The following is an 18,103-nucleotide window of genomic DNA, read 5'->3' as shown; positions in this document are numbered from 1 at the left end:
TGATGCTTGTGAATAAAAGCGAAACATGTCCCGGTAAATTAGTGTTGTAACATTACAACTTAGCAACACAAACTGTAATTTGTATTGAAAAGGTGGATCAAAACAACCAACAAATTGTTAGTATATCATATGTGAAGTTTTACGCTTAAACTGGCTTTGGTGGTGGGGAGTGTCAGGTAAATGGAGGAGGATAGGTTACCTAGGGGAATAATGGACTCGACCATGGAGGGTATGAGAATTAGAAGAAGACCAAGGGGATGATATCTAGACTCAGTTTCTAATGATTGAAAGGTAAGAAGCAAGGAACTAGACAAAGCCACAGAGCTAGTTACAAATAGAAGATTGTGGAGATACTTTGAAATTCTAGGGCACTAAATCACAGTGTGGAACTTTGGCATGATGTTAAATTATTGTAGTTTGGTACCCACAGTTCATTTCCAGGAAGAAATTGTATTAAAATCTTATATCTGTTTAGCATTTCCACAAAAACTGTGTCCCACCCCTTGGTTTGGGGCAATGTTGGGACAGGCATGGGGCAAAAGAGGGATACAGTATTAACTCGGTGAGAAAGCTTGTTTGACAGATACTGATGCAAATGTGGGACAGAGCTTATTCTTATTATGTGACTGATTTTTTTAAAAACAACTTTTTTAACATAATATTACACTACTTTTGTTAATTAAACAGATTTTTACTGCCAAAAGTTACCTGATGAAGCAACAATAATCACTTTACTACTAAGATAGGCCTACAGAAAACTTGGGGTAAATAATAACCACTGTCCATACATATTGCTCAATTAAAATATTAGCCAAGATTGATATCAAATACTTCTCAAATAGAAAACTTCACTCACTGCACATCGTTGATATGAAATGCCATAGGGCACCTAATAAAATATAAGTTGGACAAAAAGAATAGGCTACTATTATAGTCTACGATAAGTCAAAGTAATCCATTGACCTATTTTTTCTCCATTACATCTATGGCCTCTGTAAATTCATAATGGATACGATCCCCAATACACACAAATTTAGGTTGTGGCAGTTTAATATTCACATGACTAATTAATGTCACATCTTCATCTGGCCTGAATATTCAACAACACATGCATATCTGCAGTCATTGATTTTCTGCTTTCTTGCTACTTCAATTTTCACCAAAACAAAAGCTGACTTTACCCTATGAATGTCCCTGAATTACCCAAAAGAATGCCCCATCTATTGCCCCGAATAAAAAAAGAAGAATTTCTTGCTTAATATTGATCCTAGCAATACATGATTTTAGAGACGATTTCTGCAATGTTCTCTTTAAATTTGGATTAAAAGAAATTAATTGTATCTACAACAGTTTTTTTCTAAAATTAGAAATATTTCTCACCAGAAAGCAAATTTTTTAATGCCAAAAATAAGTGTTTTTCATTAATTTTGCAGCTCCCAACATGGTCATTTTTGGTCATTTAGTCATTGTCTGCAATTCAATGAACTCAAAATAATCTATTGCCGCTAATCAACCTTACAGATAATGTACTCGTAAACAGCTATGATGATGTCCTGCTTTTACCCTAACATTTTACTGTCCCATATTTGCCCCATTGACCCTATGTATAAAATGGCACCGCTAGGTTTTCGTTTTCAACTTCTGTTATTCTCTCTTCCAGAAATGCAAGTTTTCTTCTCTCTACAAGTGGCAGAGAGATCACGTCTCTGGACCAGAGTTTATTTTACATGATGGTCCTCCATATGCAAATGGGAAGCCTCACATGGGCCATGCTATTAACAAGGTGAGTAACTTGTGACCTCAAGTTGCTGAACACGTTTCATCAGCACCTCGTTGTCGGCTGTAACTTTTTCCTGCATAAAGTGAGCAGTTCACCTCAGTTTATGGATGTGTTTGCAATGACTAAACAGACCAATCTTGGCATAAAATATATGCCCACACAATCACACTGAATGGATGCAGGAGGGTGGGGTTGTAATTGATGGAGCTTTCTTGCTTATCGCTTGACCTCTTGATGTCTGCAGCATTCTCTTTTGAACAAGTTAACAGTGGTGGCTGTAGTGTTCCGCCACAGTGAACGGTCCACAGCGCATTCTTTCCATGTTGTATATGTATACCAGTTGTCTTCATGATGTGTTTCAGCTGGTCCTTAAAACGCTTAAGAGGGGCTCCATGAGGTCTACTGCTGGAGCAAAGTTCACCGTAAAGAATTTGGCGGGGAAGCCTGGTGTCACTCATGGGATGAACACGGCCTAACCATCTCAGTTAATGAGCGATGATTGTTGCCTGACTGCTATTTAGCTGTGCTTTGTCGAGAACTGCAGTGTTGGTCACATAGTCCTCCCACTTGATATTTTTCTATGACACATACTTTTTAGTATAATGAAGGTTTTAATGTGTGCTTTAACATTAAATAACAGGAATGTATCTTTGTTAATTATGTAGTAAGCCTAAACAAATGTAGCTGAACATGTCTACAAAGTAGACAAAACATGTCCTAAAGTTTTTTAATTTGCCTTAGGGCTGGTTCTACCACCTACAGGTAAAGTAGTGCGTAACTTGCCCTCTGCCTAAAAAGATATTTCCGTTCAACCACTCCTCTGTGGCGCTATCGGCAGCATAAATCGTAGTTACCCAGTGTGCAGTTTATCGGCCACTTTGAGGACCCGATAAGACTTTAACTGCTGGGCAAGTTTTGAGAGCTGAACATTATTAGCTGTATTTTTGGTGACATACAGTATAAATTAACGTAGTATGTTGATAAAAACCTAATACAGTTATCGGTATTGTATTGTAGGATTTTGAACATGCATGCTTCCCTTGAGTTGCAACTGTCACACTAGCCTCTCATATCTGCAGAGTCGGCAACACATTTTATATGTCAAGCTTTCGCGAAGAAGCTCTGCAAGGATACAAAATCAAAACCTATTTGGAAATCATCTCAAATGAGCTTTAATTTTCCAGTTTTAATTTTTCAGTTTTCGGACGCTAGGTATAAGTTGTTATATGTATGTGGGTCACCCTAAGCATTCTCATAGCATGATGGCTAATGCGCTCGCTTCGTAATATGAGGTATGAAGGTTCGAGTTGTCATCATACTGAATATTTTTATTTTCATAATTACCTGTTGTATTCAACTGCATGCCTCTTTTCATGCGTTCTTTTTGTTAAATAATATATTTCATTGAAATGTTTACTCACAATGTTATGTCTACTAGGAGAATACTTTATATGTGTGCTACATATAAAAAGTGATGTTATGATTAATTCCAATCAGCATTGATCTACATTTAGGACTCGCCCAGGTGGCAGATTCCCTATCAGTTGTTTACCTAGTATTCTTGCAAATCATTTCGAAGAACTTGGAAATATATTGAACATTTCCCTTGATAAACTATTCCATTCCCAAATTCCTCTTCCTGTAAATGGATGTTTACCTAATTTTATCTTCATAATTAGAATCAAAAACATGTGGAAGCATGTGGAATGAAACAAAGTAACAGAGCTAGTTGCACAAAGAGAATCGTGGAGGTACTCAATCCATTCACAGAAGCCTGCAGATAGAATGCTCAAAGGAAGATGTGGGTACATACATACAGCATATGGAAGTACATAAAAGAGAGTCAAGAACAACGCCAGGATGTGAAAATAAATTTTAAACTTGAATTTAAATTAAAAAGACAAAGAGAACCTGTGTACTTTCTATTTTGGAGCAAGCACCTACTACTGGAATATCTTCCAAAACGCTGTCTTATATGACAGCTTATAACTGGCATAATAAAATGTAAACATTAAAATCTCGAAATTATAAACCCAATTAGATATTGATTTTGCTTGACATAAATCGTTGTCCATAACTCTACAGACTATTAGGCTTGGTGTTGGTGATAATCAGCAGATGCAAGCGACAATCGAAATGAGCTTCATACATCTAACGATAGATAGCATCTCTGTTGAAAGAGAGAAGTCACTGAAAATCAATCCAGCCAACCCTGAATATCGGTGTCTAGCTCTGGGTGGGTAGCTACCTATACTAAGGCCCACGAGAGTTGGGGTGCGACGTTTAGCGCCGCCGGCTAGAAAAAATTGACCAACACTTCTCGAAAATGGTCTGTTGCTATGGCAACGATAACAACAATGCCACATTTATGGAAGCTATCGCCACATGGGTTGGCTTTTAAAGATAGAAATTTCATAATGTTCCGTATTGAACTGTATCACAATTAAATTGAAAACAAGAAATAAAGTGATTCAACCTATTCAATACAAGGAAAATAAGAAATGTAATGTTACATTCTTATTTGATTAAAAGCGGTACCAGTTTCGACCGCTATTCTGTGTCATCATCAGCCGATTAAAAAATAAAATAAAACAATGCATAGGAAAACAATAAGTAAAGGATAAGTCTTACACTAAAAGCAGTTCAAGAAGCATTATAACACTATAGGGATTAGTATTGCGTGATGTAAGAACCTAAAATCCAGAAGAAGTCAAAGATCAGTCATTTAAACGAAGCAAGGTGCAAGTTCTTGAAGAGCAACATAACATACGTAAAGTCCGGCACTGTGCTTCGAAATGTTTATTTGAATGGGTGAATAGTTCAGTGAACAAGCCTGCAAATACTTCTAGGCATAAAGTTATAATCCAGTTTAATAAATTTGAAGTCCTATATAATTAATCGGCTGATGATGACCCAGAATAGTGGTTGAAACTGGTACCGCTTTTAATTAAATAAGAATGTAACATTACATTTCTTATTTTCTTTGTATTGAATAGGTTGAACAACTTTATTTCTTGTTTTCAATTTAATTTTAAACGTGGGTTGGCTTGCTTTCGGTCGCTTTTGTGGTATTATTCAGAGTGGTACTTTGTTAGTTGTTGCTGGTTTATGTATTTACATGTTGGTTTCCTGATTTTTTTAAAAAAATTATTATTATTATTTTTTTGTAAGGGTTTTTTTTTTTGCTAGGGGCTTTACGTCGCGCCGACACAGATAGGTCTTATGGCGACGATGGGATAGGAAAGGCCTGGGAGTTGTAAGGAAGCGGCCGTGGCCTTAAGGTACAGCCCCAGCATTTGCCTGGTGTGAAAATGGGAAACCACGGAAAACCATCTTCAGGGCTGCCGATAGTGGGATACGAACCTACTATCTCCCGGATGCAAGCTCACAGCCGCGCGCCTTTACGCGCACGGCCAACTCGCCCGGTTTGTTGTAAGTTAATCAATGGCTAGTTGAACAGTTCTTTTCTGTATTCAACATGTGCACTTGTTGAGGTTATTGTCAGAAACTGATGACTTTGTTAGTGATTATTAAATCTCATAATTATTGGCAGTGACTTGTCCTGTCAGCACGAGCTTAGGAACGGGTCAAAGTTTATTGAATTGCATTAGGCCTACATGTATGATTAAATACTCAGCCTGTATGAAAGGGTGATATGCTGCATTTTGAGGTAACTATGACAATGCAGCATACTTCGTAGTTTCTGCTTTCACTGCTCAAATGTCAGACTCCAGCTCTCGTGGGAGGTGGTAGCCCACAAGCCAAAAGTACCAGCTGATTTACACCCTTAGTTAGTTTACCTCCCGCATAGCTGCCATCTAGTTTACCAGCCCTTAAGCACATAAACAGTATCGATTAGGTGGAAACGTTGTGTTTTTAATACTTTTAACAGTGTGTAATATCGATGTGGAAAATGCGGATGATTGCTTGCAACATCTTTATTATACATCACCAGCCATGGCAACCAGTTGTACAGTGCCTCTGTGCAACGTAACTGGTTCTTGGGAAAGAGTGAAGAGAGAATGACATTCTGTTAGCCTCTACAAATCCACAGAATGGCAATCTGCAAAACATGTGATCCTTCAGATTCTTAGAAAGGCCACAGCTGCTCAGTGGCAGAGGTATAATGCATCTACTGTAGGCCTACCTGGCACATAGTAAAATTAACAGTTTTAGACAGCGGGAATATTTTCGTGATGGATCAGCATATTGTAAAGACTCGTAGAACAGGTATTGCTGGCAAATTTTCAACTGGTTCCTGTCGATATTATGATGCCAATTTTAAATTAATGGTGATTAAACACACGGAAATGAAAAATAATTGTCTAACCACAAGAAAGTACAGCATAACCGAAACCAATGTTCCGCGGCAGCGTGAAGACAGAGATAGCTTAAAACTGCATACTGTACAAAAAATGCATTCAGTAGCCTGCAACAAAGATGCTTTAACCCGCCATCGGTATCGTTGTTAGGTAGCCCCTAAGAAAAACATTCCTTATTAAGAAAAGTTTTTTTGGTTTAAGACTCAAACTTTTCAAACTCCAGGTATTCTCAAATGAGTTTATGAGTCACACGTTTTCCTTCGTTACGCGATGATTCAAACCAAAAAACTTTTCTTAATAAGGAATGTTTTTGTTAGGGGCTACCTAACAACGATACCGATGGCGGGTTAAAGAAGTCGAAGATGAAATTGTGAAGTATGTGCATGAAAAACGCAAGGGCGGAATGGCCATACCATGGCGCAATAAGCTTGTTGACCTTGAGTGTCCACATCTTTATTATACTGTACATCACTTGCCGCTGAAGTCGGCTGAAGCTGGCAAGAAGGACTTGTGTCTCACTATAATCGCTAGTGTCATTTTATTCAATGTTTAACTTTTCTATTTTTTTTTTTTTGGAATTGTTCTTACTTATTAAGTAGTTGAAAATGTCCCAGAAGAAAGGGACAAAACATGTCCTACTTGATATAATTGTATTTTAATACGTGAATACATTGTGTTAGTATTGAAAAAAGATGGACTTCTCTCAAAATATTTATATCATATACTGTAATTAATCACTAGCAATACTGGCTTATGACCATGAAATTTATTTCGTGCAATGTGTGACAGGGTGTTGGTATATTCATCAAACCAGTCATGTATGTGTGCAGCCCTGTGAACACAGCTGTTGTCATCTTGGAAAATGGAGGTTTTCACAGCATACTCATCATAAAGAATGTTGAAATAAACTTTCTGGTTCTTGTTCACAGTGATCTGAATGAGTGGGTCCGAGTCATAGTATGTAAAACACCCCTAAACATCACAGAACCACCTCCAGCCTAAGCTACATCCTCTACACGTAGCGAGTTAAATGCCTCATTGGGCCATCTCTGCACTCGACACCTTGCGTCATTTGAAAATGGGCAAAATCATGGCTCATCGGACTATGCTGTTTGCCTCCAGTCAGCTACTGCCCACGTTCAGTGTTATTTGGCCCATCGAAGACATTCGACTTTATGTACTGTTGCGAGCAGTGGCCTCTTATGAGGTACTCAACTCCATATGTTCATTGCATACAGTTCCTTTCGCAATGTTCACTCAGAAACTAGTCGGCATGGACCTTAATTCGATGACAAGCAGCAATTGCCGTCGTGTTTGTAAGTGATTTTCATTGAAAAGGTGTGCCGCTTTTTTTTTTTTTTCTTTTTCTTTTTTTTTTTTTAACACCACAGTTCTCATAGTGTGTTTCATGGCTGAGAGTTGTGCACCATTCATCTATCCTATCTGACCTCCCTTTGTCAGCTCTTGTTCTTTTCCAGCCCCAGAAGTTTTAGAGCATTCAAAGCCCTTGTCTTTCTCTGGCTGATACCTTCATTTTTCGAAGTGTACATCACTTCACTGCTTTGATCATATGTTAACAGTGAAGGGTCACATGACTACCTGTTACCAATACAACACCATCTGCATTGCTCCAAAGCGACTTATATGATCTTTCAAAGAAGTGACTAGTTTTTGTCCGGTGTGCTTACATACATACATTCATACATACATAATCACCATCACCGATTCTCCACTCCAACAGACCTTGTATGGGAGTAAATAAGCCTGTATCCTGCCACCACTTGTCTTCCTGTATCTTCTCCCATTTCAGGCTCCTCCTAGCCATGTCGTTTTGCACCTGCTTCATCCATCTCTTGGTCTGCCTCTAGGGCTTTTCCCACATACATTTCTTCCACATTAAGTTTTAGGCGTTCAGGTTGATGTCATCCTCATCATGTGACCAAACCAGTTCACCTTGACTCCTTCAAAATGTCATGTAGTCTTTGTTTCAGCCCTAGTTGAAGGCACACTGATTCTGTCGGGTGTAATCTTCTGTATATTTGACTGATACATGCGGCCAGACAGACAGAATTGAATCTGTGGTCTCCAAGGCTTTTTTAGTGAAATAAGATAATGATTTTCATGATGTACAGACAAAGCATACCGGCCCCGCAATGTAGAGGTAGCGTGCCTGCCTCTCACCTGGAGGCCCCGGGTTCGATTCTTGGCTAGGTCAGGGATTTTACCTGAATCTGAGTGTTGGTTCGAGGTCCACTCAGCCTGTGTGATTACAGTTCAGGAGCTATCTGACGGTGAGATGGTGATCCCGATTTAGAAAGCCAAGAATAACGGCCAAGGGAATTCGCTGTGCCAGTCACATGACACCTTCAGCTGAACAACGGATGCTTGGTGGGTTATGACCCATTGGGGCTGTTATACCATAGGGTTTTGTTAGGTTTGGTTTGGTAGAGACAAATCATAAATTTTATTGATAGTTTTATTTTTTATTTCAAATAATCACATATAACCTGAACGAGAAACCAGCATGGCAAAATAGAATAGATAAACTGGTTACAGCACAGCATGTTACCAAGAATGCATATACTAAAAAGTGTCTCTCAATAGCAACCAAATTGGAACGCTACAAAGCAGTCAGCTAGTCACAAATTACATATGCATGTGAAACATTATTCAAAACAACAAACACAGTTGCAATAGATAGAGTACTCAAGTTATAAAGGAGAATAGTGAGAACCTGTTTAAATAAAAATTATCAAGTAAACAGAGTCTGGAGACTAGCTTCCAATGAAACAGTTTATAAAGAAATAGAATGTGTGACTAGCACTAAAAAAAAGAAACAAATATGAGGGGGAATGAAATATAAACCGGATTTTATTTTTCCACATAGTTTTCTGCTTTGGAAATGCATTTGTCCCAGCGTATGGGCTGCTTTTTGATGCCCTCATCATAAAAAGAAGAGGGTCATGTCACCAGGCAGTTGCGCACGAAGTCTTCCACACTCTCGTCATCTTCAAATCGTTGCCCTCCTAGAGCTTCTTTAAGCAGTCCGAACAAATGGAAATCGCAGGGTGATAAGTCCGGGCTGTAAGGAGGATGATCAAGCCTCTGACAGACCTCCAAACATCTCAACTTGAGATTTTTGGTCAAAGGCAAGGAACCCATCAGGAACACAGTTTAGGGAACTGTAGGTCGTTAGTGATGATTGCTTGACAGCTCCCATAATTAATTCCGACTTGTGCTGCAATTTCTGATACTCTTGTCGCAATAATGTCTTTACCCGCATGAATGTTTTTGTCTGTAATGCTGGTCCAAGGACGGCGATCCTGTTGCTGATTTTCCACACGTTCTCGTCCTTTCTTGAAGTTTTTATGCCAGGCAAACACGCGTCCTTGACATTGTTTGATCACCGAACTGTGCAGTCAATCTGTGGCGAATTTCCGCCACTGTAACTCCTTCACGAGCACGGAATTTTATAACTATGCGTTGCGCAGTGGAGGGGTGCACCTGTTGATCTGACATCGTGAGCGTTACTGACAAAACGGTGGGAAATATCTGACAGCACGCTTGATGCAGCACGGTCCCGCCTAAGCGTAGCAGAAGCGTGTGGCCTGTCCTACCAACTGTTGATGTTCAGGAGCAAAAATCCTGTTTATATTTGATCAACCTTCGTATCATTCTTAGGGCATCTAACACGGTCACCAGAAAATAGAATCAGTAGAAAAATAATCAAAAAATTATGTGAGGGTAAGAATAATATTAGATGGATCACAGAACTTAAAGAAGACATGAGAGAGTTACATATTACGATAGAAGAATTAAAATACAAAACAAATACACTCAAGACATTGAAAGATAAACACACTAGACTACAGATGAAAATCAACAAGCAGAGAATAGGAAGAGTGATTCCAGAAGCAGAAAATAAATTATGTTCAGAAAGGATGAAACAGTATTAGGCTGTGTAAAGTAGTCCTATGTTGGCTAAAAAATTAAAATAAATAAATATTACAAACTATGACATAATTGTCATCTTTTCATACTCAAAAGTGTACGGAAAATGACACTTTACTGTACTGTTTTATTAGGAATCTCCTCTGGTTGGTTGAACTCTGATTCACAGTAATGTAAATATGGAAGATATTCAGAGATAGTCTATTAGGCTACAATTCAGTGAACATCAAACTTAACCTCGTTGTACTGTTTCTCCACCTCATTGCATCATCTACCACACCAAAAATGACATCTCTGCATTCCCAGCTCAAGCAGTCTACAATTATTTATAATTAAACAGTTCATATAAAATAAACCAAAAATAAAACAAACCAAAATAAAATTACTTTAAAATAAGTAAATTCATCACAGCATGAAATAACATATTGTACGCAACAGCCACTAAAGTGATGAGTTAACTTTACTTGCTTCGAAATTCCGTCCAAGCCGGCTCGGATGTGAACATCTCGGTCACAATGTAAACAGATCACTTTCTGTGGCTGTTGTATAAATAACTGTTGCTGGCCTTTGCCATTTCTATAATCTGAGAGAGTAACACTCCTTTATTACCTTGGATAATTAGGTTCTAATGTACACTGTATTTACAGATACTCAAGGACATCACTGTCCGACATCATCTGCTGCTGGGCCATAAGATTCACTTTGTTCCTGGTTGGGACTGTCACGGACTACCTATTGAGCTCAAGGTACTGACAGAGTCGGAGAAAGACATATCAGCTTTGTCGCCTGTGGAAATACGGCATAGAGGTACGTTACTAATAGCACTCGGCAGCGTTGGCAACTTTGAAACAAAATGTTGGAAACAGTGTGTTTAAAATTGTTTAAAACAAAACACATTGATTCAAATCAGTTTTTAATTCAATGTTTCAAACAACTTTTTAAAACTCAAACTGTAATTTTATGTTTTCTTATGTATAAATATTCCTTACCTGTAGAATTGGAATGCAATTGAAGTGATTGTGTTGATGGGTGGATATTACTGAACTTTCAATTTGGGTTTCATTTTCATATTCCATTTCTATGACTACAAAAAATCAGTGTCATCCTCAGATTGTGCAGACATGGTTCTGTTCCTATAAGGTCATTTTGTCACTATTTGTTGTTTCATTCTAGCAACTCCCCCAACAATGTCTTCCTTGCACAACTTACATTTTGCCCTAATTGTTTTGCCGTTAGAACTTTTGTAATGTATAAAATGTTTCTTCACCCAGTTGAACTTTATAACTGCAATAAACTTATTATACTGCTAAGTTGTAAACACTTTCTACACAGCAATAAACAGAAACACAGAGAAGTAGAACACACCACCATTCAAACATAACCTAACACAAACAGCAGCCAATCACAAGTTGCAGAGAAAACAGTCTCAGCTGGTAAGCTAAGTACCCTGCTGGCTGAGATTCAGTTCTAAACATTGGTTTATTACCTACCATATAACTCTGGTCAAAATGATCTCTGAAGTATTTATGTTCAAGTGTTAAAATACAATATTTTATTACACTGTTTAAAACAGGTTCAGATTTTTAAAACTGTTTAAAACAAAAAACATGTTTTAATGATTTTTTAAAAACTGTTATTTTGCCAATCATGGCACTCAAGAGTGTGTTTTCAGTCACTCCATGTACTCACTTATTTTTCTTGAAATTTTTAGGTGTACAGTGGTGTTATTTCTTTTGTAATAAAGCATTTCTTAAATCTTAGAGTAATTGAAGGAAACTTGGTGATAGTTACATAAATATAAGATTTATAAATCTCAGCTGCATGATTGATTGGAGAAATGAGAGATATCCCCCTTTTAATGTGCCCTTTGTGCACAAGGCTCAAGCTTTTTATTTATTGATTTATTTATTCATTTACGAAGCACAAGATACAGCTACACTGAGCAAATTTCACTTGTACTGTCAACAGATTAATTAACAAGTGTAAACTTTCATGATAAAATATAACAAGCATAACAAACAATGACAAGATCAGATTCACAGCCTACTAATAACAACCGTCCAAATCGAAAACCATGAGAATGTCCGTGTTCATAGCCAAGTCGTCGTAGGTCAAGATTACATAAAATCAGCTTCTTGGTCCGTATCGCACTTCAATAGATTCACAATTAAGTAATTTATTTTCCACCTAGTCGATACAATGATTGCTTAAGGCAATTTTTAATGGTTAAAAGTGGTACATGTTTCGTATATTATCAACATCTTCAGCCACATAACACTGTTTAGATGAAAAATATATAAATTGACTAAGTAATGCTTTAGAGGAAGTGTCAATCTTATGTTAATTTTAAGGACACTTCCACCACTTTTAACCATTAAAAATTGCCTTAAGCAATTATTGTATCGACTAGGTGGAAAATAAATAAATACTTAATTGTGAATCTATGGGTCAAGATTGCGGTGTAACCTCTTCATGTCAACTTATCCTTAAGAGATTATTTACACCCCTCTCTAATGTACTTCTACTTTATGCTATATCAAGCTCTTGTCTCCTATTAATAGTGTTAAAGAAAGTTAGGAGGCAGATTATGAAAGATTGTTGAAGTATTGAGTGCTGAGTGTGGAGAATGTGGAGAAGATTTTTGATTCTGGTGGAGCGGGAAGGAACATGAAGAGAGAAGAGTGAGACAAAATGTTCCGAGTGGGTAATGCCCAATTGAGATCCCGTGGAGGAAACTGAGGTCAGCGACCCGTCGCCTGATGTGGAGAGAGAAATCTGATAAGTGCCGTTAGAACTCTGTCAAGTTACTACAGTCAGAACCAACTCAGACCCAATTCTTCTAAGACATAAGTATGTGCCATCCATTTAAAGAATGCGGAAGCTCATTATGAGTTACGTCTAGAGCGGTCAGGTATTCAGTTGCAGCACTGTCACGCTCCAGAATACCTCGGAGTGACCCTTGATAGAAGTCTTACGTTCAAAACCTATTGTAAGAGTAATAAGATGAAAATCTCCACACGAAAGATTCTTATTCACAAATTCACAGGGTCATGATGGGGCTCTCATCCTCAAACAATCTGAACTTCAGCAATGGTACTGTTTCTCTGCTGCTGAATATGCTTTCCCAGTCTGGTACAGTTCATCTTATGACAGACAGGTAGATAATGGTCCTCAATGAAACCTGCAGGTTGATTACAGTTTGCTTAAAGCCCACTCCAACAGGTAAGCTCTATTACCTGGCTGAAATAGTGCCACCCTGTGTACCTTTAAAGATAAGAATTTCATAATGTTCTGTATTGAACTGAGTTCACAATTAACACGTTGAGTGCCAGACCGATTTTCATAGGATTGCCGTCTAGTGCCGTGAGCTAATAACATCGAGTTACTCCCTGGTGCCAAAACGTTCACAGGCTTAACCAAGCAAATGATCGCTGAAATGAGGATGTATTTATGATATATTAGGTTAAATTATTATGTATATTAGGTAAAATATTGCGACCCCATATGGGGTCGTATTGGTCATTACGAAGTGTACACGTACACGCGCCCCCATATGGGGTCGTACTTATACAGTAGTTACTGACACGAACCTCGGTAATATTTACCTTTTCCTTTGCAGGGACGCGTTAAATGCTGTTGATTATGAGAGATGTGCTAGCTTGTTCATACTGGAGCCGTAAAAATGTACGATCCCCGATTTTAGGTCAGGAAATGTTTGTAAATGACGATCTTCCGAATTTAGGTTAGGAAATTTTCGTATAGAATATAGTTGTATAAAGTAATGAAAATCATGTGAATTTGGTAAATTAGGATGTAACAGAATAATAATATAAGAAGAATTAGTAGTTAAGTAATACTGAACAAGTATATAATTTTGTTTGTATAAATTTTAATTTGAGTAAGAGAACCTAGCAGCGATGATTGTGCAACATGGGAAACGAGTGACTACCTGTATATGGTTGAAGACGGTCATAATTTTTGCAACAGCTGGCTTAGAAACCCGGATTACAGTGGGGATACGTATGCTGAAGACAGTAACATCAATGTGGATGAACGTGCGAGATCGCTATTTGCTCTGTACTGGGTTCAAAATCACTGTAACTATATACTTTGTCTACATCATCATTGTCCGACTTGTTCGATATATCGTCCAGACTATCTGCACTAAATCTTTTACTGTTCGATTTACTCGTAATGACTTAAAAAAGAAAAGGAAACTCACAGCTCTGCACACTTACATAAACAATCCGTGCGCGAGATAGACAATGACTTTGTCACCCTACAAAGCATTTTGACATATCCATATGGGGTCGCGCCAAAACAGGGATTGAGGAATGGAAGTTAGACTATGCACGTACTTAAATGGACGACCAGCAGATGGCAGGAAGAGACTTTATAGAGCTTCGAAACACATACTTACTGCGCACCCAAATGGGTTTGCACAGTTCTCGAGTTAGAACGAACGTACGACCCCATATGGGGACGTGAAGTTCAAAAACTTCACTACTCTCACGTACCCAAATGGGGTCGCATGGCACTCAACGTGTTAAATTGAAATAAGATATATAATGGTTCAACCTTTTCAGTACAAGTAGAATTAGAAATGTAATGTTACATTCCTAGTTGATTATAAGAAGTACCGGTTTCAACCACTGTTCCGGGTCATCATCAGCCGATCACTTAAAATATAAAAAATAGTGCACAGGAAAATAATAGGTGGTGTATAAATTTTTCACTAGTTGTAGTTCATGAAGTATTATAACACTTTACGCAGTAGCACTGCGTGCTGAAAGTTCTTAAAATCTTGAAGAAGTCAAGGATCAAATATATAAATGAAGCCAGATGTAAGTTCTTGGAGAGCAGTAGAACATATGTGCTAATTGGCACTGTGTTTTTAAATGTTTATGTGACTCAATGAAAAATTAAATAGTTCAAGGATCAAATTTATAAATGTTGCTAGTCATGAAATCGTATAATACCGTGTAATATACTTGACGATAGAAATATATATTAATGTTCATAAAATCTCGTATGTCAGATTCTTAAAGTTTGGAGATGCAGAACAGTTGACATAAAAAACAATTGTGAAAAGAAAAAAGTTTAAAAGCACAATACTAGAACAATCAAAAATTGCACCCTTTCAAATTATTATAACATTTAAATATCCAAAAATCCTTCCTTAGTGAGCACCTACACTGTAATCTAAACACATCTCCAAAATTTCATTTCTTTATGTCCAGTAGTTTTGGCTCAGCGATGATGAATCAGTCAGTCAGGATATGTTATTTTATATAGGATGTGCTTAATGAATAAGAAATACCTTTAACACCATATTTAGTAGTGTTAGAGGAATCTTTGTAAAACTGGTTTGATGATCTTGTGTTATAGGTGTGAATATCTTTCCTGTATCGTAGTTCTGTATTAACAGAAATCATATTGTTTATATACCTGAACATAAATAAAGCTTGAGAGTATTTAATCTGGCATTGTACTGATAATATGTTTGTTCCCTGATAACCTTTCACAGATGGTTTCAGAAAAGCAGAGTCTTACGAAAGAAGTTTTTACTGAGACACAGTCTTTATGAATTCAGGCGGTCTTACGAAATCACAGTCATTTGAGAAAAGTTCATGTGGAACAGTCCCGTAAACTACATTAAGGTACAGTCTTTGCGAACCAAAATATTTGTACAAGTTAGTCACTATCAATAACTTGAGATGTTTCGCCTCCTTCAATTTCACACGAAGTTAAAGTTCTAACATCGCACTTCTAACACCTAGAAAATTTAACTGTATCACTCATGTCCTGTCATCGGCACTCAGCCGGACAGAGTAACGATCTCAAGTACGACATCCACAGCTGGCGTGCGTGACGTGGCAGCTGGAATACGAAGACACACACTGAATTCTACTGAGCCAGCACGCTTCTTTTATACGTGTGAGTCGGACTGCGAAGTTTCAAATACAAGATTCTTCAACCTTTAATAACTCGGCTATTCTTCCGCTGATTTTCTTGAAATTGGTACATTATTATCTGTTATAAAGATCCACATGATGACGTGGTTAAAATTTTGATCGGACATTCCATTTTGGAGATAATGAAATGGAAGCGATGGAATGTTCGATCATGACGTCACTTGGCCTTGGCTGACTCCCTGCAGCGAGCGATCACCTGCCTTGCTGTTACATCCACTGCTGGAGTGCTCAGCGGTCTTTTCAAACCCTAGTAGATGGGTGCTAGCGCGAGTTGCGTAAGAAATACTTTGACGGCGAATGTCGACAGGGCATTCCCGTTTCAATACATAATTTTGAAAGCTCTCTTGTGTAGTATTTCTAGTTCCTATATAGCTTCCTGTGTACACTTTCCCCATATTATATACATGTACATAAGTTGTGAATGTATGAGGGAGATATACGTATATGCTTTATAAGTGTTGGTTGTTTATTCCCAATCTTTTTAGTACATTTACACTAATATTTTTTTTCCCTTTATATTTGAGATATGCTTATTCCAACTTAAGTTATTCTCCAAAGTCATGCCTCAATATGACAATTGCTTTACTCTTTTAATGCGTTCATTGCGAATTTTTACTACGTTACAGGTATTGACAACGGGACTTGAACTGGCGAACCATAGTGTCGGACCAGAAAGACCTAATGCCTTAACAACCATGGCCGGGCATGTAATCTATAATCTTATTCTGTATAATGTCTAGCAACATGAATTCTTCTTCTTCTTCTTCTTCTTCTTCTTCTTCATCATCATCATCATCATCATCATCATCTGCTTCCAACCGCAAGAAACGTAAGCCTCTCCATCATTTTCTGTCCATCCACCACTTCTCTTCTCTCACTGTCGTCCAGTTCCCTCTTCTTGCCTCGATGCTCTTCTTTACACCTTTCAGCCATCTTCCCTCAGTCTTCCTCTAGGTCTCCTTCCCTTCGACTCCATTTCTAACATCTTTCTTGGTATCCTTTCTTCTCCCATTCTCTTAACATGTCCGTACCACTGCAGCCTTTTTCTGTCTTTTATTGTAGGGGTACCTCATTCACCATTTCCCAAACTCTCTCATTTCTTACTCTGTCCATTCTTGTTAAACCTACTTGACACCTCTGAAACTTCATTACCACTGCTTGTATTCTACTTTTATCCCTCTCCTTCATCACCCTTGTTTCTGATCCATACATCAAAATTGGTACAAAATAAATCTTGTAGATAATTCCTTTACATCTCTGTGGTACATTCCTGTTCTGTATCAATCCTCCCACACTCTTAAAGAATGCATTTGCAAACCTTCCTCTTTCATTGATTTCCATCCTGTTTCCTCCATTTTCTTCATTTACACTTCTCAGGTATTTAAAACTTTCAGCTCTTTTCAACTGCTCCCCTCCTAATGTCATGCCATTATACGTTTGGATATTGTTTTGTGTCATTACCAACACTTCCATCTTTTGTGCTGAAAACTTCATTCCATAAAATGACACAATTGCCTCCCATACATTGGGCTGTTTCTGCACTTCACTTGACGGTTTCCCCATATTCTTGATGTTTGAAAATAAAATAAATGGGTAATTAAATATAAATTATTCTTTAAAGTTAAGGATCATTATTTATCCTCACCAGCCATTCATTAACTATTTAAAATGAGGTTCATTTTCTGAATATTGCTTATAATGGCCATGTTAAAATTAGTGGGTCCGGGCGATTTGGCCGTGCGGTTAGGGTCGTGCAGCTGTGAGCTTGCATTTGGGAGATAGTGGGTTCAAACCTCACTGTCGGCAGTGCTGAAGATGGCTTTTCCATGGTTTCTCATTTTCACACCAGGCAAATGCTGGGGCTGTACCTTAATTAAGTTCACTGCCACTTCCATCCCACTCATAGCCCTTTCCTATCCCATCGTTGCATTTAGACCTCTCTGTGTCAGTGCGATGTAAAGCCAATTGTGAATAAATAAAAATTCTCTTAGAATTAGTGATCATTTTCTGTTATTTAACCCTTTCAAAGTGTAATCATAAGTGAAATCTTCTTGATAGGAACTAACATTCCTGTA

General features: G+C 37.8%; 1 protein-coding gene across 1 annotated transcript in view; it reads left to right on the top strand.

The window, feature by feature from the left end:
- The window catches only part of IleRS-m (Isoleucyl-tRNA synthetase, mitochondrial), a 101,229-nt gene that overhangs the window by 5,676 nt on the left and 77,450 nt on the right, over window positions 1-18,103 (top strand). The window contains exons 2-3 of the mRNA XM_067156087.2: window positions 1,661-1,783; window positions 10,701-10,860. Of these exons, the coding sequence (XP_067012188.2) occupies window positions 1,661-1,783; window positions 10,701-10,860 (283 nt within the window). The remainder of the gene's footprint in view (window positions 1-1,660; window positions 1,784-10,700; window positions 10,861-18,103) is intronic.

This window comes from Anabrus simplex, chromosome 12, assembly GCF_040414725.1.
Source record: "Anabrus simplex isolate iqAnaSimp1 chromosome 12, ASM4041472v1, whole genome shotgun sequence".
Taxonomy (NCBI): domain Eukaryota; kingdom Metazoa; phylum Arthropoda; class Insecta; order Orthoptera; family Tettigoniidae; genus Anabrus; species Anabrus simplex.
Note: the sequence above shows the minus strand (reverse complement) of the source record. Positions and strands in the feature narration are given on the sequence as shown.